Source organism: Ammospiza caudacuta, chromosome 16, assembly GCF_027887145.1.
Source record: "Ammospiza caudacuta isolate bAmmCau1 chromosome 16, bAmmCau1.pri, whole genome shotgun sequence".
Taxonomy (NCBI): Eukaryota; Metazoa; Chordata; class Aves; order Passeriformes; family Passerellidae; genus Ammospiza; species Ammospiza caudacuta.
Genome location: NC_080608.1, coordinates 17804251 through 17830940, shown reverse-complemented (window position 1 = coordinate 17830940; position 26690 = coordinate 17804251). Strand labels below are relative to the sequence as shown.

Here is a 26690-nt window from a genome sequence, read left to right as displayed (position 1 = left end):
GGGATTATCAGGGAGAGATTTCCTAAATCCCAGCGGTGAGGGGCTGGAAGGAGCCCCACTCCCACTCACGGCCCACGTGGCAAAGGAGCAGGAGCAGATCAGATGCTGTAACTCACCCTCTGCAGAGCTCGGCCCTGCTGGGGCCCCACAGTGCCACAATAAACCCTCTCACGGGAGCTCCCACTGGTGAGAGTTTGGTTATTTGTGGGGTTTTGTCCCATTATTTGTCCTCATTTTGATGGCACGTGGTACCAGTGAATGCTGGGGAGAGGATCTGCCCCCACCAGCCCCGGGAGCACCCCCAGCGCATCACCCCAGTCCAGACCCCGACATGATCTGCCCTGAAAGCCAAGCCAGGGGCTGGGGCTGCCCCTGGCCCAGCAGTGCCCTCCTGCAGGACCCCCTGCCAAAGCCCTTCCCAGCAGTGCCCTGACAGCAGCTCAGGGAAACTCGATCTTTTTGCCATTTCAGCTCTATGTGCAGCAGCGAGGCTGCCCACATTCATTTCTAAATATAAGGGAAACCTGACAGTGGGAGCACAGCTTGGCTCCTCCATTCACGGGAGCCCGAGGGCAGCGAGAACAGATGGGTTTGACAAGGGACACGTTTCCTGTGACACTGACTCCACACACAGCCCAAACGCCGAGGGTGATGGAGATTTAATCCCCCACAATTTGGAGAAATTATGGACTTGTGGGTTTGCAAAGCAGCCCAAGAATGGACACCATGGGGGATTCCCAAAAGGGGTCCCAGTGCCAGCCCTGACTGCCTCCAGCAGGGCTTCCAGCCCCAGCAGCCAAGGAGGACACACCAGGACAAAGGAAAAGCACCAGCCATTTATCACCTCCTTATGAGACACAGGGGCGACAGCTGAGTGGCTTCGGTGGCTGAGGAGATAATGGATGCTGGATGCTGTCCAGAACTGAATCGCTCCCAGCTCGGCAGAGCTCCTCACCCAGGCCAGTTCTGCCATCTGTCACAGCCTGGGGGCTGACACCAGCACTGGCACCTCCGTGCCAGGAGAAGGGGTCCGTGGCCCTGCCACCTGTGGGATGTGGTGATGGGCATCACTGAGGGCCTGCCTGTGACCTGCCAGGACCTGTCCCGGGGCGCCAAGCCTGGCTGTTCCTGTCAGCAGTGCTCCTGGCGCTGTCCCCGTGCCCACCCTGGGTGCCACAGGACACTGCTGGCTCCCCACAGCCCTGCAGGGCACCTTCACATCCCCAGCCTGTGCCAAACTCCTCTAATAACAGCACCTGCCTCCAGTCTCGTGACTGCAAATGTGAACTTTCCAAATGCCACAAGAGCAAAGAGGTGCCCTGCACCCCGATTTGGAGCTGTGCCCTCCCACTCCAGTCACCTGCATTATCTGTTTTCCACAGGTTAACACTGACAGCTGTGACAGCCACCATGGGCTCTGCTCACTGAACACCTTAGTGGTGGCAAAACAAGGAGGAATTGGAAAAGGAAAAGATGCTGAAACACAACAGATGAAAACCTTCTGTGAGAAGAAATATGCAGAGAAAGGAGCACTGGAGTTTTGTGAGGACAAGGAAAAGGAAATCATGTAGAAAAAAAGATAATAAGTGCAGGGAAAGAAGATGACCAGAAATGCCACACATCTTCCCAAGGAGTAACAAACACATTCAACAGGGCACTAACAAATTAGTGAGCATTTGTTTCCCTATTCATGCAGCTATTTCATCTGTGCTTTTGCCAAGTCTGAGCAGCACCACACAGGACTGGCCAAGGGCAGCTGCCCAGCTCTGCTCTCTCCTCCACTGCTGTGTCTCAGGCATGTCTGGACAGACAGACAGACTGGTCCAGGGCTGCAGCTGTGGGATGGAAATGCTGCCTGTGAGGTCAAGGCTGAAATGGTTCTGTCCCCACAGCCAGAGCAGAGCTCTGCTGTGCCAAGAGCCAGCAGCTTGGAGCATCCAGAAATGCAGGATCCAAGGCCTCAGACACAAGGGAAACATGCTGGAAAACTCTGGGCAAGGCTGAGATAAACAGGCACAAGAAAGTCCGTGGGGAAAGCAAGAACAGCCACAGGCAGCATGCAACATCCAGAGAAAATCATTTCAAAGGGTGCTGGGAACAAGGGGGCAGATAGGAGATGAAAAGCCAAAGCTTTCAGCTATTTCTTTGAAGATTTTGGTTTGCATTTGGGAAGGCTGCCAGAGCCCAGAGCATGTGTGAGCAGGACACCAGTGACTGCAGCAGGGCCTGGTGAAGCCAGTCCCACACGAGTCCTGTCCTACCTTCACACCTGCCCACGGTGCCCAGCACCTCCTGGCTTCAACACGGTCCTAAGGGCACAGTCACTACCATCAGGGACCCTGAGAGGAGCCCCTGCTCCAGCTTGGCAAGGCCTCAGAGCAGCACAGCCCACTGCCTTTACAAATTCCATCCACTCACCCATCAGGATGCTCAGCAGCTTCTGCACCCGGGAGTTCACCCCCACGATCCGGTAGAGCCCCTGCTCATTGATCCCTGGGGAAACAAGGAACCTGTCAGCACAGGGTCACAAGGGCTGCTGACATTGCTTCCACTCCTTTGCCTTCTCAAACAGCAAAGCCCATGAAACCCTCTCACCTATCAAACACAAAGCCACAGAAGATGGTAAAATTTGGGGTTGATATCAAGGTTTTCACGTATCCTTTCATTAGAACTGTTACCCCAGTTAGCTCAGGAACAAGGATCTGAGCACTCTTTTCCTCCTTCCCACAGCCATGGCAGCCCCAAGCAGGATCTGCACTTAACCAGGGTAATCTGGGAAAATTTTACTGTGCCAAGTTCTTCAGGTTGAGGTCTGAGCCCTCTGCATCTGACCTGCCCCTGCAGGGCTGGGACAACCCCACCTGTGCCCAAGGAGCCTCACAGAGGTTCTGGGGACACAATCCCACATGAGAGGACGTGCTTGGCAGCATTCCTGCAGGAAGGATGCTGAGGTGAACACCCCCTTGGTCCTGTCCCAGGGTGTTATTGGCTCACCCTGCCCCATGTCTGTGAGTCCTGCTGGCCCAGCCGTGGGGCAAACGCCTCTCTCATCAGCCCCAGCACGTCATGGGCTCATCTGATGTGGGTCCCAGGGCTCGTGAGTCATTCTGTCCATGGAAAGGGCAGGAAAGCAACTGCTCCCCTGCCAGCAGCTGCCCCAGAGCAAGCCCAGCCCGAGGCTGCCCTACCTCTTGTTTCCACAGCGTGGATGCACTTCTTGATGATGCTGAAGCCGATGCTGTCCAGCTGGGCAGCTGCAGGGAAGGGCAGAGAGCAGGGTGAGCGGCTGGCAGGGCAGGGCAGGCCCTCACAGGGAGCACCAGGCTCCTGCTGAACCATCCCAGCAATGCACCACTGCCCAGAGCAGCAGGAGATAAATGAGGGCAGTAACACAAGTACAGCAGATTGTACCAGCTGTAACCTGGGCAAACACAGCCACTGATCTGCATTCCAGCCTCCACATCCCTCTGAACCAAGCCCTGGGCTCTGCCAGGCAGCTACCACTGCAGATGGACAAAATTAATTTAGGATCAAGGTGAGATAACCCAAATTCGTCTGGAAAGTTGACAACGGGTTGCTTGGGAAGAAATGAAATTGGACATTTGGACACAACAAATCCCTGAAATGGCACATGAGGTGTCTTGCCTCTGCCCAAGAGTGAGAGCTAAAAAATGAGAGTTAATGGGATGTACCACTCAATTCACCTGTGCCAATGCAGGATTTCCTAAGGTCAAGGAATTACTAATCCAGGAACCCCAACAGCTGCTGGAAGAATTCACCCCACAGAGAGCTTTCCACCACTGCCTGGCAAACACTGCCCAGCTATTTGTTATGGAGAATTAGTACCTCCCTAGAGAAAGGGTTGGAAAACCTTCCACAGGGGAGGGAAGGGTGGGCAAAGCCACCCCGGGCTGCAGACCCCATGGAATGCTGTGATGGGAGAGGGCAAAGCCATTCCAGACCCCAGGGACGCTGTGATGGGACAGACACAGCTCGTTCAGTGCAGGGCAGGGCAGGCAGGGAGCAGAGCCCAGGCTGGCAGTGCCCTCTGCAAGGCACGTGCTGCTCCCCTCCCTGGCATTCCCTGCTTTTCCCCTGCCCCATGGGCAGCTGCCAGCTCCAGCCCTTCCTAATCCCTTGCTCTGAGCCCCGTGCTGGGGCTGGGCTTTGTCTGGTGAGTGGCACGGGGACCCACAGCAGTGCAAAGGAAAACAGCTCCGTTCTGTTTGTCTGGGCAAGCAGGCTGCAGTGCTGAGCCAACACAAGCACAGAGTGCAGACGGCTGTGCCACGGCACGTGAGGACAATGCAGAGGCTGCAGGGCCCTTTGCTGGGCACCCTCAGGGCTCCCAGCATGGATGCAGCGCGAACCCAGCGTGCCATCCATCAGCTGGCACAGCTGCCATTCCCAAAGCACTGACAAACACGAGGGTACCTGAGCAGCTCAAAGCCATGCTGTGGAAGCTGTCCTGCTGCAGCAAGCCCAGCTCAGCAGGTCTGCTCAGCCCTGGCACGGCGTGACCCTGATCTGTGGGCATCCCTGTGTGGTGCTGACAGTCTGGATCACTGCCCCAGGCTCTCTGCCAGCCCACCCCACAGAGCAGCAGCTTTCCCTTAGCCCCTTGCCTGCTTGGGCCCCCAATGCCAGGCTGGACAGGGCTTGGAGTAGCCTGGGATAGTGCAAGGTGTCCCTGCCCACAGCAGGAACTGGATCAGCTTTAAGGTCCTTTCCAGCCCAACCCATTCATGACTCCACCACCCTGCAGGGCCCAGCACCCCAGGGCCAGGCAGGGCTGGCATCCCTCCCTGCAGCAGGAGCAGGAGACCCAGCAGTGCCTCTGGGTGAAGTGACCTGGCACAATCCCCCTGAGCAGAGGAACAGGCTCCTCCACTCACTGTCATACTCTGCATCGGGAAAGATCGGGATTTATTTGCAGTAGTTATATCCAGAAATAATATCTGATTAAGTTTCCAAAGTGCCTTTATTCATCCTTAAACTTAACTTCTGATGAGCATCGTAAAAGCTTGGCTTCCCCTCTCTCGGAGCATCTGCTCTTTATCCCAGCCATTTACCACATGACTCAGTTCAGCAATGGCCCAGACCAAAGGCAGATCTGGACCTGCTGCTGTCCAGATCACAGATCCATGGAATCACCTGGGATTCCACCTGAGATCACAGATCCAGGGAATCACCTGGGATTCCATCTGGAATCACAGATCCATGGAACCATCTGGGATTCCATCTGGGATCACAGATCCATGGAACCATCTGGGATTCCACCTGGGATCACAGGTCCAGGGAATCATCTGGGATTCCATCTGGGATCACAGATCCATGGAACCATCTGGGATCACAGATCCATGGAACCATGTGGGATTCCATCTGGGATCACAGATCCATGGAACCATGTGGGATTCCATCTGGGATCACAGATCCAGGGAATCACCTGGGATTCCACCTGGGATCACAGATCCAGGGAATCATCTGGGATTCCACCTGGGATCACAGATCCATGGAATCACCTGGGATTCCATCTGTGATCACAGATCCAGAGAATCATCTGGGATTCCATCTGTGATCACAGATCCATGGAATCACCTGGGATTCCATCTGGGATCACAGATCCATGGAATCATCTGGGCTTGAAAAGCCCCCAAGGTCATCAAGCCCAACCATTCCCCCAGCACTAAGCTCTGTCCCCAGGAGCCACATGGCTGTGGAACCCCTCAGGAATGGGCACCCCCTGCCCTGGGCAGATGTGCCAAGGCTGGACAGCCCCTTCAGAGAAGAAATCCTCCCTATGTTCCAATCTGAGCTGTCCCTGCCTGGCCGAGGCCAGGTGGAGGAGCCTCCCTGGAGCTCTCCCTGCCCAGGCCAGGTGTGAGGCTCAGCTCCAGGCCCCCACACGTGTCTCAGGCTCTTCCCCCAGCAGCATCCAGTGCCCTGCCCAGGCTGGACCCCTCCAGGAACACTTCACATCAGCACAGGGGACACGCACACCTGCACAGCAGCTGTTCCCACACCCCCCCAGCTCACCTGACCTTCAGCAGCATCACATTCCAAGGGCTACTCAACTGCTCTCATCCCCTTCTATTTTTGCCTGGCAGATTATTTCTATTTAATCCATTAATTCCCTCCCTTTACACTGGTGTGACATCAGGGTGAAGGGAAGGGGGCAGGGGCTGAATCAGCTCTGTCAGCCTGGCTCCAGCCGTGTCAGGGCAGGGCAAGGTCAGAGCAGCTCCTCTGCCTCCCCACCACACTGGGCCATGCAACCACCTCGGGCTTGAATTCTTTCAGAGACATTTTGGAAATAAGAACCACAGGGGAGGGGGGAAATCATGAAGCAGAGACCAGAGGAATGAGCTTTCAGGTCTCACCAGAAATGAGTTCTCAGGGCTCTGACTACCAGTGAGCTGCCAAGATTGGGAAAGGAAGAGTGAGGGTCGGATTAGGTTAGAGAAATGGAAGAAGATTTTTACAACGAGGGTGGCAGGCCCTGGCACAGCTGTGGCTGCCCCTGGATCCCTGGCAGTGCCCAAGGTCAGGTTGGACAGGGCTGGGAGCAAACTGGAACAGTGGGAAGTGTCCCTGCCATGGCAGAGAGGAGCTTTAAAGCCCTTCCAACCCAAAATACTCTGTGATTCCATGACTGTGATTGCTGGGAAGGGCCAGAGCACCGAGACAAGGGCACAGCAGACAGGGCAGGCAAAGGGACTCAGGAGTGGATGCGGAGGATGGAGAGTGAAATGGCAGGAAGGCAGGGAGAGGAGGAATTTTGTGCTGTTCCATGCAGTGAGCACAAATGGCCTGGAGGATTTGTTTCCATGGAGCAGGGCAAGTCCTTCTGCTTAGCAAAGTAGAGCATCTCAATTCCCCTGGCTCTGATGGTTCAGTGACAGCCCTCAGCCCCTCCACAGCACACGATAAATCCCCCACAGCCCCACGGCCATCTGGCCACACAGCAGGACAGCAAACCCAGAATCTCTGCAAAACCACAGCGTTCTGAAAGTGCCTCCACAGCACTGGGAGGCACTGCCAGGCTCCAGAGGTGCAGGCAGGAGGCAGAGGTGTGGAGGGTGCATCAGGAACTGCATCCACACCCCTCCATCCCCACACTCACTGCAGGTCCCTGCAGGAAAAGCCTGCATCAAGGGCTGCTGGCAGCCAGGCAGGAGCTGAATGGATTTCAGAGTGCCTGGGAGGCAGGCAGAGCTCTGAACAGGGGTTTAGTGGGGCTGGAGCAGCCAGCCCTCTGCTCACACCAGCCCCAGCAAAAGGTTCAGAAACACCTTCAGCCAAGGGTCCCAGCCTGCTCCCAGAACCAGGGAGGACACACAAGGACACACAAGAAGGATCATTCTCATTTTTAAGAAAGCCCAAACGGTGTCCTGAGCTAAACCAGCAGGCACAGAGCTGGCAGAGCTGTGTGCAGGGACAGGGAGCAGTGACAGCTCACGGAGCTGAGTCACCCTGGGCTCTGCACCCCACAAACTCCTCCTGCCCCCAGGAAAAAGGGACAGGGGAGCTGTTCCAGCAGGGCTCCCAGCCCAGGGACAGTGACCACGCTGCCCTTCCCAGCACAGCCCTGAGCTCTGCCGGGTCACCTGGAGGCACAGAGCAGGTGAACAGGCAGGAAAGGATGGATGTGCAGCTGATGGCAGAGGGGGTCAGAGGGAAGGGGAACCACAGAGGGGGCAGAGACTGCTCTGTGCAAGGGCTGGAATGGGTGTGAGGAACATCAGCTGCAAATTAAACCAATTACTGAGAGAGAAATGCTGGGGCTGCAGATGGAAATGTCGTGTCTGAGGCAGCACCAAGCACTGAACAGCAACCCAGGCCTGGCCCTGGCTCTGAGGGAAGGGACTGGGGCTGCAGAATTGCAATTATGGCAAATCCAACCTACTGGGAAATGGCTCAATTAAGGGTTTTAAAACACAGGACATAAGAGGCAGGACCAGGTGCAACTGCTCCTCTAGGAAGAAAACAAGTGCTTTCCTGACCCAGGGCTTTGATTGCCCGAACCACAATAAAAAGACTTTTATTTTTAAGGGCTCTTGTTGACAATCTTGACAAGGCAGGACCTCCTTACTCCTGTATTTCTGCTCCAATTCCCCCTTGGAAAGACTCACTCACCCTGCACATTCTGGCTCAGAGAGAAGAGCTGCCTGGTCCCAGGTGTCACCTTCAGGAGAGGTCCCCAGGCCACCCTGCAGTGCCACTGGGGTGGGGACACGGTGTGGGGCAGGAGGGGACACACCCTGAGGGATGCAGGCACTGCCTGGCCCTGCTCTGCACAGCCCCAGGTCCCACCAGCAGCTTTCTGCCCCTGGTCCCTGCTGGGTGCCACCCTGGGGTGCCCTCACTGAGCCCTGCCACCCCCCAGCCCAGTGCCACCCCCCAGCCCAGTGCCACCCCCCAGCCCAGTGCCACCAGCATCCCCTGCTGACCCTCCCACAGCTCAGCCACCTTCAGGGTCAGGCTGGAGCAGAAATACTCACTGCCTTCGCTCTGGTTGTCCTTGTTGGAGTTGTACACCTGGAAAACACAAGCAGAAAGCCTTGTGAAGACCCTGGCACAGCTGGTGCCACCACAGAGTGGCTGCTGCCAGACCTCCCCCAGCAGCCAGGTCCCCAGACACCACCACGACCTCTGCACACAAATGCTGGGCTGGCCCAGCTCTGGAGTTATTTAAAATACTGCCTAGGACAGCTCTTGAAATAAAGAATGCAAATGGGATGGACCAGGTAAAAACAGAAATTAGAGGCTTCTAAACAAAATGGAGGTGGGGTTGGACTGGATGAGCTTTAAAGGTCCCTCCCAACCCAAACTGCTCCATGGTTCTGTGACTCCTCCAAACTGCTCCATGATTCTGACTCCTCTCCTGAAGGCCACTCACAGAGGATGTAAACTCAGAGCAAAGCAGGCAACTCCCTCATGGGCATTGCAGGAACCCCTGGCAGGTGCAGCTGGGGCAGGGAGCGGGCATCCCCTCCTCAGCTACAGCCTGGGCAAAGAGCCAGGCAAAGGGAGGGAGAGGAAAAGAAACGTCCTTGATTTAGAGAGCACAAGGAGTGCAGCAGGGTGAGGCACTGAGTGCAGCCAGCCCTGCTCCCAGCACAGCCACCACCAGGGCTCCATCCCAAACCTCTCCAGCCTCCCAACATCCACACTCTTCCTCCCACCCCATCACCACAGCTTGGCTGCTGGAGAGCAAAGGGACACCTCAGTGGACACAACAAAAAGGGAAAACACTGGCACAAGGTTTAATCACCATGTGAGGGCACTTTAAAAGCCCAGGATAATACCAACAGCAGCTGTAAGAAGATCAGCCCTCAGACAGGCTGTATTTCCCCAGCTCAACAGAGTAAAATGGTTTAGGATAATCCTTCAGTGCTCACCAGGAGCACTCCCACCCAGCCCAGAGCCACAGCAGCACCTGGATGTGGCTGAGGGGGCACAGAACAGCACCCAGGCTGCTGAGGCTGTGGGGAGCAGGGCTGGGAGCCCCTGCAAGGGCAGCTGCCCGCATCACATGCTGCCTCCCAAAATAGCCAGCAGGGCAAGCCTCCAAAGGCCGTGTTGATAGCAACACCAGCAGCAACAGGGCAGGGCTGTGCTCCAGCATCCCAGCCCTGGCACCGACAGGAGCCCTGGTGCTCTGTGCTTCCCCAGGGTCCCTGCTGGGGATGTCCCCCAGGAGCTGCAGGATCAGCCTGGGGCCTCTCAGAGGGTCAGAGCCAGGCCTGGGCACTGCTGGCACTGCTGGCACGCCCTGCTGCTCACCCCAGCACCAAAAGCTCCCAGCAAGGCTGTGTGCCACAGGGCATGTGTCACAGACATGTTTCATGAAAAATCCTTTTGATAGGATTCTTCTCCTGAGAAGCTGAGAGGCCTCAGGAACAAAATGTAAACATTGATTATCTGCTGCTGTGGGATGGAACAGGTGCATCTGGGATCGGTCTCATGTGGTTGTTTTTAATTAATGCCCAATCACAGTCAGCTGGCTCGGACTCTCTGGTCAGTCACAAGATTTTATTATCATTACTTTCTATCCTTTTATTATCATTCCTTCCTATTCTTTTATTATCATTCCTTCCTTTCCTTTGCTAGCCTTCTGATTAAATCCTTTCTTCTATTCTTTTAGTTCTAATGTATCATTTTCTTTTAATATAATATATATGATAAAATAATAAATCAGCCTTCTGAAACATGGAGTCAAGATTGTCATCTCTCCCCTGCTCCTGTGAGCACCACCCCAGGCATGGCAGCAGCAGGGCACACAAACAGATCCCTTCCCTGGAGGTGACCCAGACCCAGGCCATTCCTGAGCTGGGCACCGCAGGACACCCTGGACCAGCTCCACCACCCAGGACCTGCTCAGGGAAGCACAAACCCAATGGAGCAGCTCAGAGCTGGGCTTTGGGCAGGTTCTGGCCCCTCCAAGGAGCTCCTTCCCTGTCCCCCTGCCAGGACACCTGGCTGTGTAACACCAGCCCGAGCAGAGAGGATTGTTTGCAGAGAAAATCCATCAGCCACATCTGGCAAGCGGGGGATGATTCAGCAGCAAAAGCAGCTGCAGTCAGCAAGAGAGTTCTCCTCTAGGAACAGTGTTTATATCAAGAAAATTGAATAAGGGGAAAAAGGTAGGAAAACACCCGCAGGCTGCCCTGGCAGCAGTGCCCACCACAGCCAGCCTTCCCTGGGGAAGTTCTCCCTCCAACCTCAGAGCCTCTGTTGGGGGGTCCCAGCAGGGACTGGGCTCAGCCTGTCACCCAAAGTCACCCAAACCTGGGATCTCACACACAGTTGGTGCCCTGGCTCACACACAGGTAACACTAAACACAGCCAAGGGTCAGCCTTGGAGCACCCTGGGACAGGGTGGGATGAGAGGAGCCTTAGGGTCCTTCCAACCCAAACCATTCCAACTTCTGGTGCACAGCAGCTCCAGGGACATCCCCTGCCTGCACATGCGCTCTTCCAGTCTGGATCCATGAAACAGCAGAGGCTGTTATCACCAGAGACTGCTCTATAAAACAAGGGGAAAGGGCAGACAAGGAAACACAATATGCCTTTGCCATTAACTGCAAAGTGTGCACACAGCAAGAGGGAAGTTTCACACAAAGGTCAACGGCAGCCATAAAACACAGAGTCACTGCCACCCTACACCCATCTTATCAAGGACAAACCTTTTATCCCTTGTCTCTGTTAATCCACTAACACAGCTCCACACCAGCAGGGCTTTAGCTAAGCCCCAAGTCTGCAATATCCCTTCCTTTTTCAAAAATACTTCTCCTATTCTGCCTCAAGTCTTTTAGAGGGAGATTTTTCTGGATAAGAGAAAGTTTCCAAGTCTGAGGAAAGGGCTGCTGTATAGAGCTCCAGGAGTGAGGCTCCTCCAGTGGCCCAAGGGTCAGCCCTGCCCTGCTGGAGCCCTTGGGCTCGTGCCTTGGCAAAGCTCCCCTGCCCAGCCTGGCCCAGGGATGCTGATATTCCAGTCCTTCAAAACAGCTCTGATAGCAGGCACGGCTTAAAGCAGAAGATGCACTTGAAGACTGAGCCTCACACACACGTGAGGCAGTTCATGCACCAAGGGTGAGGGAGAGGGTGCAGAATTCCACAGAGGTTCCTGCTATTCCCACACCAGGGCTGCAGCACCTCTGTCCTGGCAGAGATGGGCTGAGAACACTTTGAAAAAGCTCTCCTGAACCCTCTTCCACACAGCTGCCAGTGCTGGATTTGATCTCCCTGCCCTCAGCCCCTCTCTCAGAGGTGCTTGCACCATTGCCATGCCCAGGCTGTGGCCAGGGGAGCACGAGGGGACAGCACAGTGCCACTGTCACAGTGACAGCATCCAGCACAGTGCTCTGAGCTCTGCCCAGCACAGGGCAGGCAGGATCTGCAGACACACACATCACCCAGCACGGGCCAGACAATAAAACACCAATAAATACACAATAAAACACCAATAAATGAGTGTATTTTTATGCCCGCACGCTGTTTGTCCTGTTGTTAACACACTCTGGAGGAAACAGTCCCAAACCCAGAGACTTTCTCGTGAAATGAAAAGCTTCTTTCACTTTGCAGCATTAGTCACTGACAAGGGATGAGAAATGAGAGGGAAGAAACATTGCTGGGAGGTGAAGGGGCTGTGGCCCACAGACACGTGTGGGAACAGGCTGGGTTATAAAACTCCCAGAATTGGGACCAGTGACTAACGAGGAGACAAATCCTTGCCCTGCAGCACTGCCATGCTCCAACGTCTCTCACACTAATTATTCCCTTTTGATTGTATTTCCAGAGCCAAAATATCCTCCCAGGCAGTTTCAGAAATGATGTGTATAGAAAAAATATATATAGAGATAGTACAAAACTTACAGACCTTCATGTCTTGTATTTAGTTTTCTAAACTCCTACTGTAGATGGTAAAATATCCTGAACAAAACCAGATTGTATAATTTTTTTTTTAGCAGAAGCCACTGCTGCTTCATTCCTGCAGGATAATTGCTGTCTGGAAGCTTAAAGAAGACCTTTGCAAGCTATTATTGAAAAATTCCAAGATGCATCTGTAAGTAATCCAAAAAGATAAATTTTATGAGAGCAGTTACAACTCATGACTACTTTGACACTTGCACTATTATGAACTTGATATTTAAGATAATTCATCAAAGAACCAGTTATTTCCTTTGCTGAGACATTTCACCAAACGCATGCTTTGTTTTGCAGAGGAAATGGTTTTATAGGGATGATTAAGAGCTCTGAGATGTTGGAGGGTGTGGTAGAGGAGCACAGGGCCCAGGAGGAGCTCCCTGCTCCATGGCGCCCAGGGATGAGCTGGGGTCACCCACCCACACTGCTGGCTCCTGGATCCATGTCCCAACCTCTCATGGACCACAGCCTGGGCAGGAGCAGCACTGCAGGTGCTTTGCCCTCCAGATTCAGTCCTGCCACTGCCACACACCCCACACTGGAGCTGTGCATCATGCAAGCGTCAGCTGTGGATTTTCCTCATCAGAAACCCTTTGAAAGACACCATCTGGAGCCTCAAACACTCCTACAGCCACTGACAGCCACCATCTGGAGCCTCAACCACCTCCACAACCACTGATGGCCATCACTGAGGGCCTAAAATGCTCCTACAGCCACCGAGAGCCACCACCCAGGGCCTGAAACAGCCCTCAGACACATCCAGAGCCTGAAACAGCCCTCAGACACCATCCAGAGCCTGAAACAGCCCTCAGACACATCCAAAGTCTCAAACAGCCCTCAGACACCATCCAGACCCTCAAACAGCCCTCAGATACCATCCAGAGCCTGAAACACCCCTCAGATACCATCCAGAGCCTGAAACACCCCTCAGACACATCCAGAGCCTCAAACAGCCCTCAGACACATCCAGAGCCTGAAACACCCCTCAGACACCATCCAGAGCCTGAAACACCCCTCAGACACCATCCAGAGCCTGAAACAGCCCTCAGACACATCCAGAGCCTGAAACACCCCTCAGATACCATCCAGAGCCTCAAACAGCCCTCAGACACCATCCAGAGCCTGAAACACCCCTCAGATACCATCCAGGGCCTGAAACACCTCTACAACACCATCCAGAGCCTCAAACAGTCCTACAGCCACTCTCCATCACCTGATGCACTTCCTGCTTGTGCACAGATAAATCAAGAAGAATTCAACCCATCAGATTTCCAGCCTGATCCTAACCAAACTTTGCACACATGACGTGCAAAGAGCAAATGGGTCTGTGAATGGTTTGGGATGACACTGGACTGTGGGAAAGGAAAAGGAAGTAGCTGGGGTTGGAAGGGGAACTACAAAAAGATGATGTTGCGTAATTTCATTTTTATTTCCTCATTTCAGAGGTCACGCTGCTGCCCATGGTGCTCATTAACCCCCACACGACACGGGCTATGATTTCCTAAGGCACTTGCTTCATTTTAAGTTTCATTCACTTTCCTTTAAAATCCAAAATGGCCCAACCTAAGCTGCATCCCTTGGAGGCTGCACAGTGTTCAGCACAGTTCCCAAAAACCTTCAAATTCCAACACTGGTGTGAGATTCTGCCTGATGGCTAGAATCTAGAGGAAAGGATTGCCCAGCTGCTCAGAGGAAAGAGGGATTTCGGGAAAGCTGGAGAGCAGGAGGCCAGCAGCCCTGCTTTGCAGAGAGGGGCATCTCCATGCAAGGAGGATTTCAGCTCCATGTCCTGCTGTGGAAGATTCCACCTCACCCTCCCTTCCCTGGTGCTGGGACCTTCCCTCCCAGCCAGAGTTTCCATTTGGACTCTCAGAGTGGGCCAGTCCTGCCAGAGTTCCCTGGGCTCCCTGGGGAAGAGGGGTGTTTGCAAGGTCCACAGCAATGGGAGGAAATGCTGCAGTGTTATGCAATTTCCTTGTGATTCATATTCAGAAATCCTCAAAACAGCCAGGAATGAGTCTCTCAACTTTCAGCTCCAGAGATGCACAAGCCCAAGGGGTATAAATAGATATGACATTCCCTCAGAACTGGTAGCCCAAGTGGCTTTCCAGCCACGCTGGGCCAGCCTGGGGAGCCATGGGCAGAGGAGCACAGACATTCCACACGAGTGTTTTGCAACGCTTTTATAAGGGCAAATGGGCTGGAGAGCAGAGCTCCAGCTGGAGCCTGGCCACCCTGGCTGACTCAGCTGCTGCTGGGTGTCTGCAGCACCCCCAGCACCCCAGAGAGCCCTGCCTGAGCAGGGAGAGCTGGGGACCCCACACTTCCCTCTCCACACCTCAGCTGCCTTTCCTCTTGATGCCTTCCCCACCAGAACCCCAGGGATGCTCCTGATCGTGTCCCCACAGCCCCCAGCCTGTCCTGCAGGCCCTCCATGGGCACAGGGGTGGCCAGAGCGGGGCTGGAGCTCTGGCACCCAGAGATGGCACAGGCCTGGGGCAGGGGGCACCCTGTACCCTGTCCCTGCAGCAGCAGGAAGGGCTCAGAGGAAGAATGGAGAGAAGAAAGAAGAGAAAAGGGAGATGGACCCTCCAAACGTGCCCCTGAGCTCGGCACTGGGAGCTGCTTCACTGGGACACAGCCCTGGAGCAGCATCCCAGCAAAGCTCATGTACAAAAAGCCTGTTTCCTTGTTAAAAGCAGGACACCTGGCAACCTTGATGAAATCAGCCCTTGTTTCTGGCTCTGCCTTATCAACCCTGTTCTATTTCTGTCTGAGAGCCAGGTTTTCATACTACAAGCAGGATTTTCAGAGCTAGACTACACTGTGTTGTGGTTGGAAATAACCTGCCCTGCTCTGAGAGCCAGAAGGATATAGATAGGAGTATGATCTCTCCCAGCCCACATCCCTGCAAACCTCTCTGCAGCAGGAGGGGAGGGAAAATTATGCCTTACTTTCCCAAGTGGAGAACTTGGCAGGGCAGCAGAACCCCACTGTGAAATGCTGGTTTATGTCATGCAGACAAAGCTGTTCATTTGGAAGAGGGTGGCCAGGGACCCTGGCAGCTCCTTCCTTCCTTCCTTCCTTCCTTTCCTCCCAACCTACTGTTCATCACAGTCAGAGCCACCTCCCACCTCGTGTCCCCCTTTCTCTCTCCTGCTCCTTCCTTCCAACACAAATTCCAGCTTCAAACTTATACCCTGGGCCTGACCAAAGGACAGAAAAGAGAAATCTATCACAAATGCAGCATCCGGGGGGCATGAATCCCCTACATGGGTCTTGCTCCTCTGTCTCTCGGAGCTGAGCTAAAGGATGGTTCTAATTAACAGCAAGCCCACATTTTATTACAAGTGCAGGCATTCCCAAGGGCCCCTGGAGCCGAGGCCAGCCGGGCTCCCCGCCAGCCAGCTGGGCTGCTGAGCTCAGTGCAGTTATACAACCCTGTTTGTCACCCAAGGGAACAATCACCTGGGTCAGGATGGGGAAACCACCTGGGTGACACTGCCAGCTCCCCACGGCTCAGCCAGAGCAGGGAATGCAGCAGCAGCAGCCACGCTGGGCTGGGTGGGAGCGAGGGGAGCTGAGCGTGTCAGATACGCTGCAGCCTGGAATAACCCAGCTAAAGGTCAACTGCTCCAACAAAATACATTTCTGGAATAACTAAAGCGCCTAAAGTTTCCCAGAGCGGCATTTCTAAGCGGGTCCAGCGAAGCAGACATGTTGGGATCACTGAATAACTGATTAAAAGTGAAAACTTGCACTGCTCTAAGCTTCCCCCAAGTTTTCTGGGATGCTTGAGCAACAGCTCGCACATCCTCCTGCGGCAGCCCTGCCTGGAGCCCAGCCAGCACACACGCCCTTCCTCCTCCCAACGTCTGCTGACGAACACGGGCTCTCAACACATCAAAACCAGCCTAATTTTAAATGACAGTGTCATCTTTATTTTTAAAACAACTGTAACACAGCCGTGCCTGGTGCTCCTCCTCTGTGAGAGAGGTTTGACACTGCCCGGGTGGCTCCGTGCCAGGACCGGCTCAGGCACCGCTGCCTGGAGCTTTAAGGACTGGGACACCCTGAGCTGAGACCCCTTTCAATCCCCCCTTTGCACCTGGGGACACTGTGGGAAAGCAGCAGAAAGGGGACACAGTCCCACCCCTCCTCTCCCACAGAGACTTCTCTAAGCCCAGGGTGGCTGCAGAGCTTTCTTGGCAATCCTGGGATGTGGCACAAGGTTCTTTCCTGGCCTTGGGAGCCAGCCCAATGGAGCTTTAAAGGCTCCTGGTGTCCCTGTCCAAAAGTGCAGCAGCACGTTTATCCCTCCCAGACAGGGCCTGAAATTCCACAACACTCCCAACCTCCCTGGGAAACCCTCAGCCCTGCCTGGACCCACCCAGGGGCTGCCAGCACTCCCCACCACCATTCCCACCATCCAAACAATACTGGTGAGAGACAGCACGGGACACATCCACCCTGCCATGGCCTGAGCCTGATCCCAGTCCTGCTCCTGATCCCAATTCTGCTCCTGATCCAATCCTGATCTCAGTCCTGCTCCTGATCCTGCAGAGCCCAGCTCCACACACAGATCTGCCAGCAATGACAAACCCAGGGTGAACACAGAAATAAAATTATCAAAACAACAGAGTCCAAAGACCTTCTTCTGGGGCTGCAGCTGGGAGGAGAAAAACCCCTGGGTGAGGGATGGTAATGGGGCTTCAGCAGGACAGTAAATCACTGCTTAAAACCAAATGTAAGACCCAATAAAGGAGGAAATAATGGAAGAGGCTGGCTTTGTGAGTCATTGTAGCATGAACCATTTACTTTAATTTTTAATTTAAAGTAGGAAACAATACTCTAATAGTCTATTTAAATTGGCAGGGAAATTTGTTCTCCCAACATGGAGCTATTCCCTGAATTTCTACATGTTTGTTGAATTGCCTGATCAAATAACTTGAAGCAGAGGTGATAAAGAGAGGAAAGGAAAGTGAGTGTGCTCTCTTTGGTGTGTCACTCCAGCTGAGCTCTGTGCCTCCCTGCTGAGGCTGCCAGCATGGCTGCAGGGTGGACAGCACGTTCCCACCAAACCATGACACCAAATCCCTGGATGCAAGCGCCCTGCTCCCTGCCCTGGGGCTGGCTCACCTCTCTGGGCCCAGGCTCACAAACAAGTTGCTGCACGCAGCTGCTCCATCCTGTTCCACATCTGTGCTGCAATCCAGGTTCAATTATCCCCATGGCCCAGGCACCCACAGACCCAGCCCACCCTGAGCACCACGTTCACCCCAGCCTGAGCCCAAACCCACCTGAACACACCTGCAGCAGAGCTGGTGGCTGTCCCACGTGGGAGATGACTGCTGTGCCATGTCCTGTGCACCAGGACCCACAGCCTCATCCCCAGCCCTGACCCTGTGAGCTCCTCTTGGGGTTATCAGCAGTGACAGAAGGAGACCAGTGGCTGTCACTGGGTCCCCACCAGAGACAACCAAAGGGAGAGCAAAACCCCACTGGTGTCCTGGGACCAGCCAGCCCAGCATGCAGGCAAAGCCAAACTTCCACAGCCAATTTCTGCAGCACAGGCCCCAAGGAAGAGCAAGGAATGCATTACAGCCACGGTGAGGTATTCACACCAGAGACAGGAGCTCTGCTCTGCTCCTGGACACCCCAACAGCACAGCTGCAACAAGAGGTCACTCACTTGCCAGAACTGGGTGGGACAGCACTTTTAGGTGTGTAAGAGCAATCCAGAGGGCTCTTTTTTCTTTTAAAAATTATCTATAATGCTTCTCTAAGTATTTTTCCCTGAAACTGCTTCTTAAGCAGAGGACAAACCCCAGCAGCCACAGGACTCCAGCTGGGCGAGCCGTCAGCCACTGCAGCAGCAGTTGCTGGAACCAGGAATAAAAGCCTGAAGTCAAGGCTTAAGACCTCGCTGGCTTAAGTGCTTTAGAAGCAAAATAAAAGCTTACAAACTCCATGTAAAGTTACTGCTATTACAGGCTTAAAGGGTTACCAAACAGGAGAGGGAGAGGGAGGGAGCAGCAGCAAGAGCACATGATCTGAGAATAACACGGAACATGACATGGACCGTGCTTCTCTGAGGATCCCCTGCTACCATCTTGTCCCCAAAAAGGACAAAGCATTTTTTGGGGAAACAATATTGAGCTGTGGGATGCAAAACAAGCCAAGCAGGGGCTGCCCTGGGCCGGTTTGGGTCCCAGGGGGACTCACCATCACCACAGCTCCCCGCACTGGGGGGTGGCACCGATGATGCCCCCAGAGCATGGAGAGACTGAGCCCCAGTTCAGGGAAAGTTCACTGGGTTGTCTGGGCTGGGCAACAGAGTGGAGGCAAAGAGAAGCAGCAAACAATAGAAACTTAGACACAGGAGTGGGCAGAGTGGGGAAAAAATGTTCTGTTCACTAAAGAGAGAGACAGGGAGATGGAGAAGCAGCAACAGGGATGACTCAGGTCAAAGAGAACAACAAAAGAAATCTGCTGTAAGCAAACAAACCCAGGCAGGATGAAGGCCATGAAAACCTGCAAGACAGAGTACACAAAAAAACATATTTTCCAGCAAGCTGACAAAAACACGTCTGTGGGACTGAGAGCCTAATCAAAGCTGAGCATGAAAAGGGCTGTGAGGGAAGGCAGAGCAGAGCAGAGGCAGGCAGGGAGCAAACCCAGGGAGAGCAGAGCAGGGAACAGGAACACGGCGATCACCCGCGCTCGCCCACGGGCTGCCCCTGCTCAGAGCTCAGGCCACAGACACTGCCTGTGCCCACAGGTGCTCTGGGCGAGCCTTCCTCCACCATCCCTGACAGCTGAGATGGATTCACAGCACAGAGCACATCTGCAGCTCCAGTGAGTGCCAGGGCAGTACAAGGGCTTGGGAGGAGAGCAGGGGGTGCCTGTCCTTCCCCCTGCTGCAGCCACACTGGGACTGGAGTCCTTCAAGTGAATTTATTTCTTGAATGAGCCAAAATAACAGGAATGCCGAGGTTGAAAGCACTGGAGTGAGTTCAAAGGACAGCGTTTCCACTGGGAAATAAATCTCTCACCATTTTGTATAATTAGACAAGGAAAACGAAAAACTATTTCAGAAAGAATTCCCAGAAGCAATATCCAAGGAGGAGGTGAGAGGTGTGCTGGGCAGGAATGTGGGGCTGGGCTCTGCTGCCAGTGCCACAGGAACACGGGTGGCATCTCCAGCAGCAGGGCTGGAGGAGCTCCAGGAGCACTGAGAGATGTGCCAGGACCACCGACAGGTGTGCCAGCAGGGACACTGACAGGTGTGCCAGCAGGGACACTGACAGGTGTGCCAGCAGGAGCACTGGGGCAGGGGCAGGGCACGGGCAGCTCCAGAGGCACATCCAGAGTGACACCAGCCCGTGTGGAGGAGCCAGCACACACTGAGGGGACACACTGCAGGAGGGGGAGGCAGAGAACAGAGGAGGGACACGGGAGGTTTGGGGCTGTGAGTTTGGGGACACAGCCGGGAGGTGAGCGCTGTCCCCACTCCGAGCAGCCCCTCAGCCCCTGGGTGTGGGCCGGGGTCACATCACTGCCCGGGGGTGCGGGCGCGGCGTCACCCCGGGCACAGGTGCCGAGAGTGGCCGGTCTCAGCTGCCATCTAGTGGGGAGCAGCCACGGCTCCGGCACTGCTGGGGGAAAAGCCCTCCCAGCCCATCTTCCCCACTCTGTCCCCAGCCCAGAGCCCCCAGTGCCACCTCCAGCCCTTCCTTGGGCACTCCAGGGATGGGCACTCCAATCCTCCCTGGGCAGCTCCAGTGCCTGAGCTCCCTTTCCATGGGGAAATTCCTGCTGTGCCCACCCTGAGCCCCCTTTCCATGGGGAAATTCCTGCTGTGCCCACCCTGAGCTGCCCTGGCCCACCCTGAGGCCGTTCCCTCTGCTCCTGTCCCTGTTCCCTGGAGCATAGCCCGACTCCCCCGGCTGTCCCCTCCTGTCAGGAGCTGTGCAGAGCCACAAGGGCCCCCTGAGCCTCCTCCTCCTCTTCCTCCTCCCTCCTCCTCACTCATTCATCACAACCTTACCTAAACACTTACCTTGCTCTTTTCCACAAGACACAGCCTAATTTGTGCCTCTCCTAAACCCACAGCCCAGCACAGCCACCATCAGCCAACACAGCTTTTATTCCTGACTCAGGTTCCAAGGAAGTTTCAGAATCGCCCTGGCCTCCACCACATACATTTGCAAACTGCATCAGCAGAGGAGAAAATCCATAAGAAACTGATCCTGAGTATCTTAACAAAACCAAACACCGCTGCTCCGTCATGGAGTTAGCAGTTTCTCCTGTTTCCAGCCTCTGCAACATGAAAGAAAACCCAAAGTCAACACGGGGGCTTTATCCAAATGAATAACAAGTGGTAAGAGTTAACGGCGTGATGAGGGCTGTCTGGAGCTGCTCTGACTGGGAGACACAGTGTAAATCTTCTCAAGTTGTGACAAATGTCTTGGCTAATGCAGCCACATTCTATGTTTAAGTCTCACTAAGATGTAATTTGACATTTGGGTTTACTTTTTTCATTATAATTAAGACACAAACTCCAGTCCGCGCTAATCTCTGCACAGGCTGAATTTGCTCATGGAATTACCATCCCCACCGTGCCAATCCTTCCCCACACTCTGCAGTCAAATCAAAGGAAAACCAGACATTCTTTCCAGTAGGGTTCTGGTTACAGAAGTACAGTCAAAGCATAGGATGGATATTTCTACGAGTCCAAAGGTCAAACTCTCATCTCTTGCTCAAGGAAATCCCCATGGAATAGGTAACACGAAGATAACACGCTGCACCCCGGTGTCGTAAGATAAGAACCCAAACAGAACAGCCCACAGCTGCATTTTTGATGGATGGAGGAGGATAGCTGAGGACAGGGAGCTGCCTCATGTGTCAACACACTCCACCTTCAGCAGCAAAGTGTGTCCTGGATCCCTTTCCATGCAGGCAGCATTCCCATCGCTCCCGCTCCACACCTGCAAGGGCAGTGTGAGCAATGAAGTGCCACAAGGTATGGCATTAATGCACAGCCACAGCCCTGACACCGTGCTGGGTGAGCCAGCTGCCCTCAGCTCAGCTGATGGGCACGACAGGGGAGAGCAGCAGCACACAGGCGGTTTGGAAGGAACTCTCATGACCAGATTGTGGAACAGGATAATCCAGACAGCCCTGTCCTGGTTGCTCCACAGAACCTTTGGCATGCACAGCTCTTTGCAAGCACCCGGGATGTGTGTCTGCACCTCTGCAGAGCGGCTCTGCTCCTGTGCTGCCCCTGGCACCATCAGCAGCTCACACACAGCTGGGTGACCGCTTTCCTGCGGCTCCCATGGCAGCTGAGTGGCTTTGCCATCCCTGCCACAGCAGGGGTGGGCAGTGGGAGGCAGGGGAGCAGGCTAGAGGAGCACAAGACTCCATTCAGATGAGGAGCAGCAGTGCCCATTTTGTTTCTGAGGAAATGGTGCCACCAGAATCAAGGCAGGGGTTGTTTAGGAGGGATCAAGACAGCTGGCACCTGCAGCTGGAGAGGGTTGTGCTACTATAGCTGCCTCAGGGATAAAGAGCCAAGGGTGGAGGAGCAGGCTGGGCCGCTTTCCAACAGGTGACAGAAAAAGGGAGCAGAGGCTGTCACAGAACCAGAGAATCATGGAATGGTTTAAATTGGAAGGGCCCTTAAAACTCATCCAGTCCTACCCTCTGCCCTGTTCAACCTGAATCTGGACCAGGGATGGGGCAACCACAGCTTCTCTGGGCGGGTGTAAATTGGAGCAAGAGAGGTTCAACCTTGGGGTCAGGAGGCCAGGGCAGCAGCTGGGCTGGAGCCCAGGCAGGCTGTGCCCTCTCCTCCCTCGGATGCTCTGAGCTCCTGACCTGAGCAACCTGCTCTGAGCAGGAGGCTGGACCAGAAACCTCCTGAGCTCCCGTCCTACCTGAATTACCTGATGGATCTACAGCTCCAGGCTGGGACCTGGCTGCAATCCACCACGCAATCCCTTCCCTGAAATGCAGGGCAGCACCTCCCACACGCAGCCTCCTGCTCCCCCAGCTGCTGCACGTTCCAAAAGCGAGTGCCTGACCAGGTCCAGCACTCAGAACAGCCTCATGTGTCCATGCCTCACCTGGCTCCAATGAACATTTCTCCTGACAAACAAGAACCTTTCCAAGGATCTGGGGGGGTCTGCTCAAACCTGCTCAAATAGCCCAGGCTGCTCTGGCTCTCCACATGGCTTCTCTCCATATCCCAAAACGCTGTTGGCCACAGGCACAGAGGCCACAGACTGTCCTGGCTGCTCAGCAGCGCTGTAAATGCCACAGGAGAGTCACCCCACAAAGCTGGGACGTGCCACACCGTGACCCCAGCACCCCCTGAGGGACCTGCTCAGAGCCAGCCAACGCTCCCCAAGCCGGCAGTGAGGTTTGCAAATGCATTCCAAAATAAAAACTAACAACAGTGAGCTTTCTGCAAACCTCCAGAATCCCTTCCAGAGGTGAGGAAGCCTTTGGCACAGCAGGAGCAGACACGGGGAACGGGGGCCGCACTCCTCCGCTCACACGAAAGCTCCGATCCTCCAGCAGCCCCAGGAACGGCTGCCAAGGAGCCGCGGGACTCCAAAAGCCCTGCAAATCTACAACGCACTTTCTTCCACTGCTCTTTTTGCCATGTTTTCCTTTCAGCACGGCAGAGCAGCATGTTTGTGCTGGCCAAGCCTACCCTCCTCCTCTCCACCGCACCTCCAAGCGATCCAAGCACGGGAGATACAGTATTACCTCAAATATTTAACCAAGGGATTAAAGGATTCTCTTGGCAGGAGGCAGAGGCTGCCCCACGGTTACAGCTCCCTGCCTGGCTGGCAGGCTCTGCAGGGAGTGCTCTGCCCAGGCTCCTGAGGGATCACCACGATTTTCTCAGCTTTGTGCCCCAAAATCGCTGCTCACCGGCTCCCGGCCGTCCATGGCCTCCATCCAGAGCCGCCGGTCCTCCTCCGAGAGCGCCTGCATGGTGATGACCCCGGGCCTGCGGGAGAAAGGGGACGCTGTCAATGAACTGCAGGATGGGGAGCAGGGCGGCAGAGATGAAGGTTTCATGAGAGGGAGAGGGAAGCAGGACAAGCTCCCTCCCAGGCAAGCCCCAGCACAGGAAGACAAAAGCCATGGACACCCCTGCAGGTCCTGGCCAGGGTCAGCAAGGAGCAGAGGGCATCTCCGACAATCAGCACACCGTTCCAGTGGTTTTGTGTGAGAGCTGGGTGCCAAATTCCTCCTCTGGCCCCCGGCCAGCCAGCTCACCTGCACTGGGTAGAGCACGTGCATGCAATGGCAGGAGAAGGCAAGGAAGGGAAGCAAGCAAGCAGAGCCCCACACATCCCAGCCCGTGTCTCAGCAGCACCCCAAGCACCAGGCTCATAGAGGAGACCTTCTGCTGTGCGAAGTGTTTCATCCCCGAGGCGTCTGTGCCCTCATGGCTGTGCCCTGTCCATACCCTGCTGTAGGACACAGCAGTGGCAGTGACACGATGCTGGCCCGTGTCCCCCTCCAGGAGCAGGGCAGGAGCCCCAGGATGTCCAGGGTGCTGCTCCTGCCCCCAGCACTGTCACACACACCACAGCCCTGGGCTGCCCTGCCAACCCAGCCTCCAAGAAGCAGCCCTGGGACTGCTCATTTACTGTAATGAGAGGGGAAGGGACAGGCCAGGGCGCTGCACACACGGCACAGGAGCAGGGACAGCAGTGGCACTGCCCTTGCCCGAGGGCCAACGCCACCTCCATGCTCCTCAGTGGATGCTGTGCCTGCTCCTGGACACCCCTTGCCAGCAAGGAGTCAAAGCTCCATTGCCTGCTCTGTGACCTGCAGGGCGAGGGGTGGATTTGACCAGACACAGTGTTTGCACAGCCTCAGGTGTGGGGACACAGAGGGTGGGAGCCGTGACCCCAGCCCAGGGCTGCCATCCCTCTGTGCCCTGCTTGGCTGTGAGCTCCCAGGGTTTCCATCCCCACATCCCGGCCCATCCTGCAGCCTGGATCCCAACACGCTCAGCTGGCCAAGCCTGCTCCTCCCAGCCTTGTGCCTTTGGGCTGGTCTGCATCCCCCCAGGGCTGCTCCCAGACAGACAGACCTGTCCGTGTGTCTGTCTGGTGCTGCTGCTCCCAGGCTCAGCAGAGCAGGGGCTCTGGAAGGACACAGGAGCACTGCTCCAGTGCTGCAGGGCACAGGGAAGGAGGGAAGGGAAGGGGATTAAACCTCAGGAGCTGCGAACCACCTGCAGAGTGTGCACTGAGCACGTAGGCTCTGCTCAGTACTCGACCCCCAAACCTGATAAAGGTGGGCAGAGGGGTGATTTCTAACTTGAACTCCCCAAGGGTGGTTCAGCCAGAAAACGTGAGCTGCACCAATGCTCTGCAGATGCCCTTTGGTCCTTGATAAGAGCCTGTAAGAAAATTAAACTTTAACAGGGGCTCTCAAGAGGTGGGCTTGGCCCCTCGGCTGCTGCTCTGTGGCACGCACAGGGCAGGGGCCGAGGATTAACCCTTCTCCTAACTGCACTCCCCATCCAGCCAGCCCAGCTCTCAGCAGGCACACGGCTGCTCAGCCCTGTCCCACCAGGGGAAGCTGTGCCCAGGTCCAAAAACCAGACATAATGTGCTTGATCTCTGCTAATCCCACTGGTGAGTCAGTCAATACTCACCAGCTTAGTGGTTTGGAAGTTTACTCACTTAGGAGGGAAGAGGAAACCACTTAACCATCGCCTCATCTGAGAGGGAAAATGCTCCACATCCAGCAGCAAATATGCTCAAAACACTGCACAAAGCTCCTTGTTGTGCAGGTACAGAGTGACTCAAGAGCAGCCCCTGGTACCTGGGGAGCTGCAGTGGCCACTTGAGCCAGGCCTTAGGTCTGACTTTAAGCCAAGCTGCTGCTGAAGGCACAGACACCTCAGTCAGAAAGCCCTGGAAGGGCTCTAGCTGAGCTACAGACACACAGGAAAGGAAATACTGGCATTTCTGTCTCTTTAGCCAGAGAAAGAGAGCAGAGAAATTTAAGCCCTCCGTTCATGGCATGCTGGGCACTGGAGTCCAGCAGAGCACGGTGCCTGAGTGGCAGTGCTGGTATCTGGAGTGCCAGCTTCCCTCAGCACAGGGCAGAGAGGTGATAACAAATGTTTGTTCGGCCTCTGAGCAGATAACAACTCCTCGGGCTTCACTTCAAAGTCAAACTTCTTTAACAGCATGAGGGGAGGGGCTGTGAAACTGAATCAAACCCAATTTCCATTGCAAATAGCCCTGCATTTCCTCCCCCAGTGTTTATTTGCCAGGGCACCCATTGCATCACTTTCCTGAGCAGAACCATCTTCCTGGCTGTGATAAATTTAAAATGCACCCACACATTACGCCTCATCCATTATGGATGTGGCCGAGGCCCACGGGGTTCTGTGTGCTCCCAGCCAGGTCGGGTGTTTGGCACTGGAAACACTGCTCCATCCTCACCAGGAACCACTGCTGAAAACACTGCTGGAAACACTGCTCCATCCTCACCAGAACCATGAAACACTGCTGGAAACACAGCTCCATCCTCACCAGAACCAGGAAACACTGCTGGAAACACTGCTCCATCCTCACCAGAACCACGAAACACTGCTGGAAACACAGCTCCATCCTCACCAGAACCAGGAAATTCTGCCTGCACACAGCTCCATCCTCACTGAGCCTCCTCAGGACCAACCCCTCTCACAGCCATGGCAAAACCCTGCTCTGCCCTCCTTTCCCAAAAGAGCAGCAAAACTGATCTGTCCTTGTCCCTTCACCCAACAAACAACCCCGAATCCTGGGGGTCACTTATGCAGATAATTATTTATAAAATAACACACAGTAAATACAGATTTTGCTGTGGGCAGCTCCCACCTCCTCCCAGCACAGGATGTACCTGTGCCCAGGTGGAGCCAGCCCACCCCAGCCAGCCCCAGCTGTGCCCCCAGGGCAGCAGGACACCCTCCTGGACCTGAGCTCTTGTGGCAAACACACCAAGGAGCTGCATCCCACATCTCCACCTGCACTCCACACTTCCCACCACAGCCCTCTGCCTTTTTCTGGGACACAGGGAGGGGAAGGGACGTTTTGGGATCAGAAGAAATCCATTTATAAATGGGGTGAGTGTAGGAGGGTGAGACTAGAGCAGAACATGGCAAACACTTAATAAGAAAGAATATTTTCAATATGCTACAATCTAAAAATGGAAGATTTTTCATATGAGACCACA

General features: G+C 54.8%; 1 protein-coding gene across 3 annotated transcripts in view; it reads right to left on the bottom strand.

The window, feature by feature from the left end:
* Positions 1–26690, bottom strand: part of ARHGAP26 (Rho GTPase activating protein 26) — a 99474-nt gene that overhangs the window by 44569 nt on the left and 28215 nt on the right. For all 3 annotated transcript variants that reach the window (XM_058815022.1, XM_058815023.1, XM_058815024.1), the window contains exons 11-14: positions 23376–23454; positions 8502–8538; positions 3189–3254; positions 2419–2493 (exon numbers count right to left, since the gene is read on the bottom strand). In XM_058815022.1, coding sequence (XP_058671005.1) covers positions 2419–2493; positions 3189–3254; positions 8502–8538; positions 23376–23454 — 257 coding nt within the window. The remainder of the gene's footprint in view (positions 1–2418; positions 2494–3188; positions 3255–8501; positions 8539–23375; positions 23455–26690) is intronic.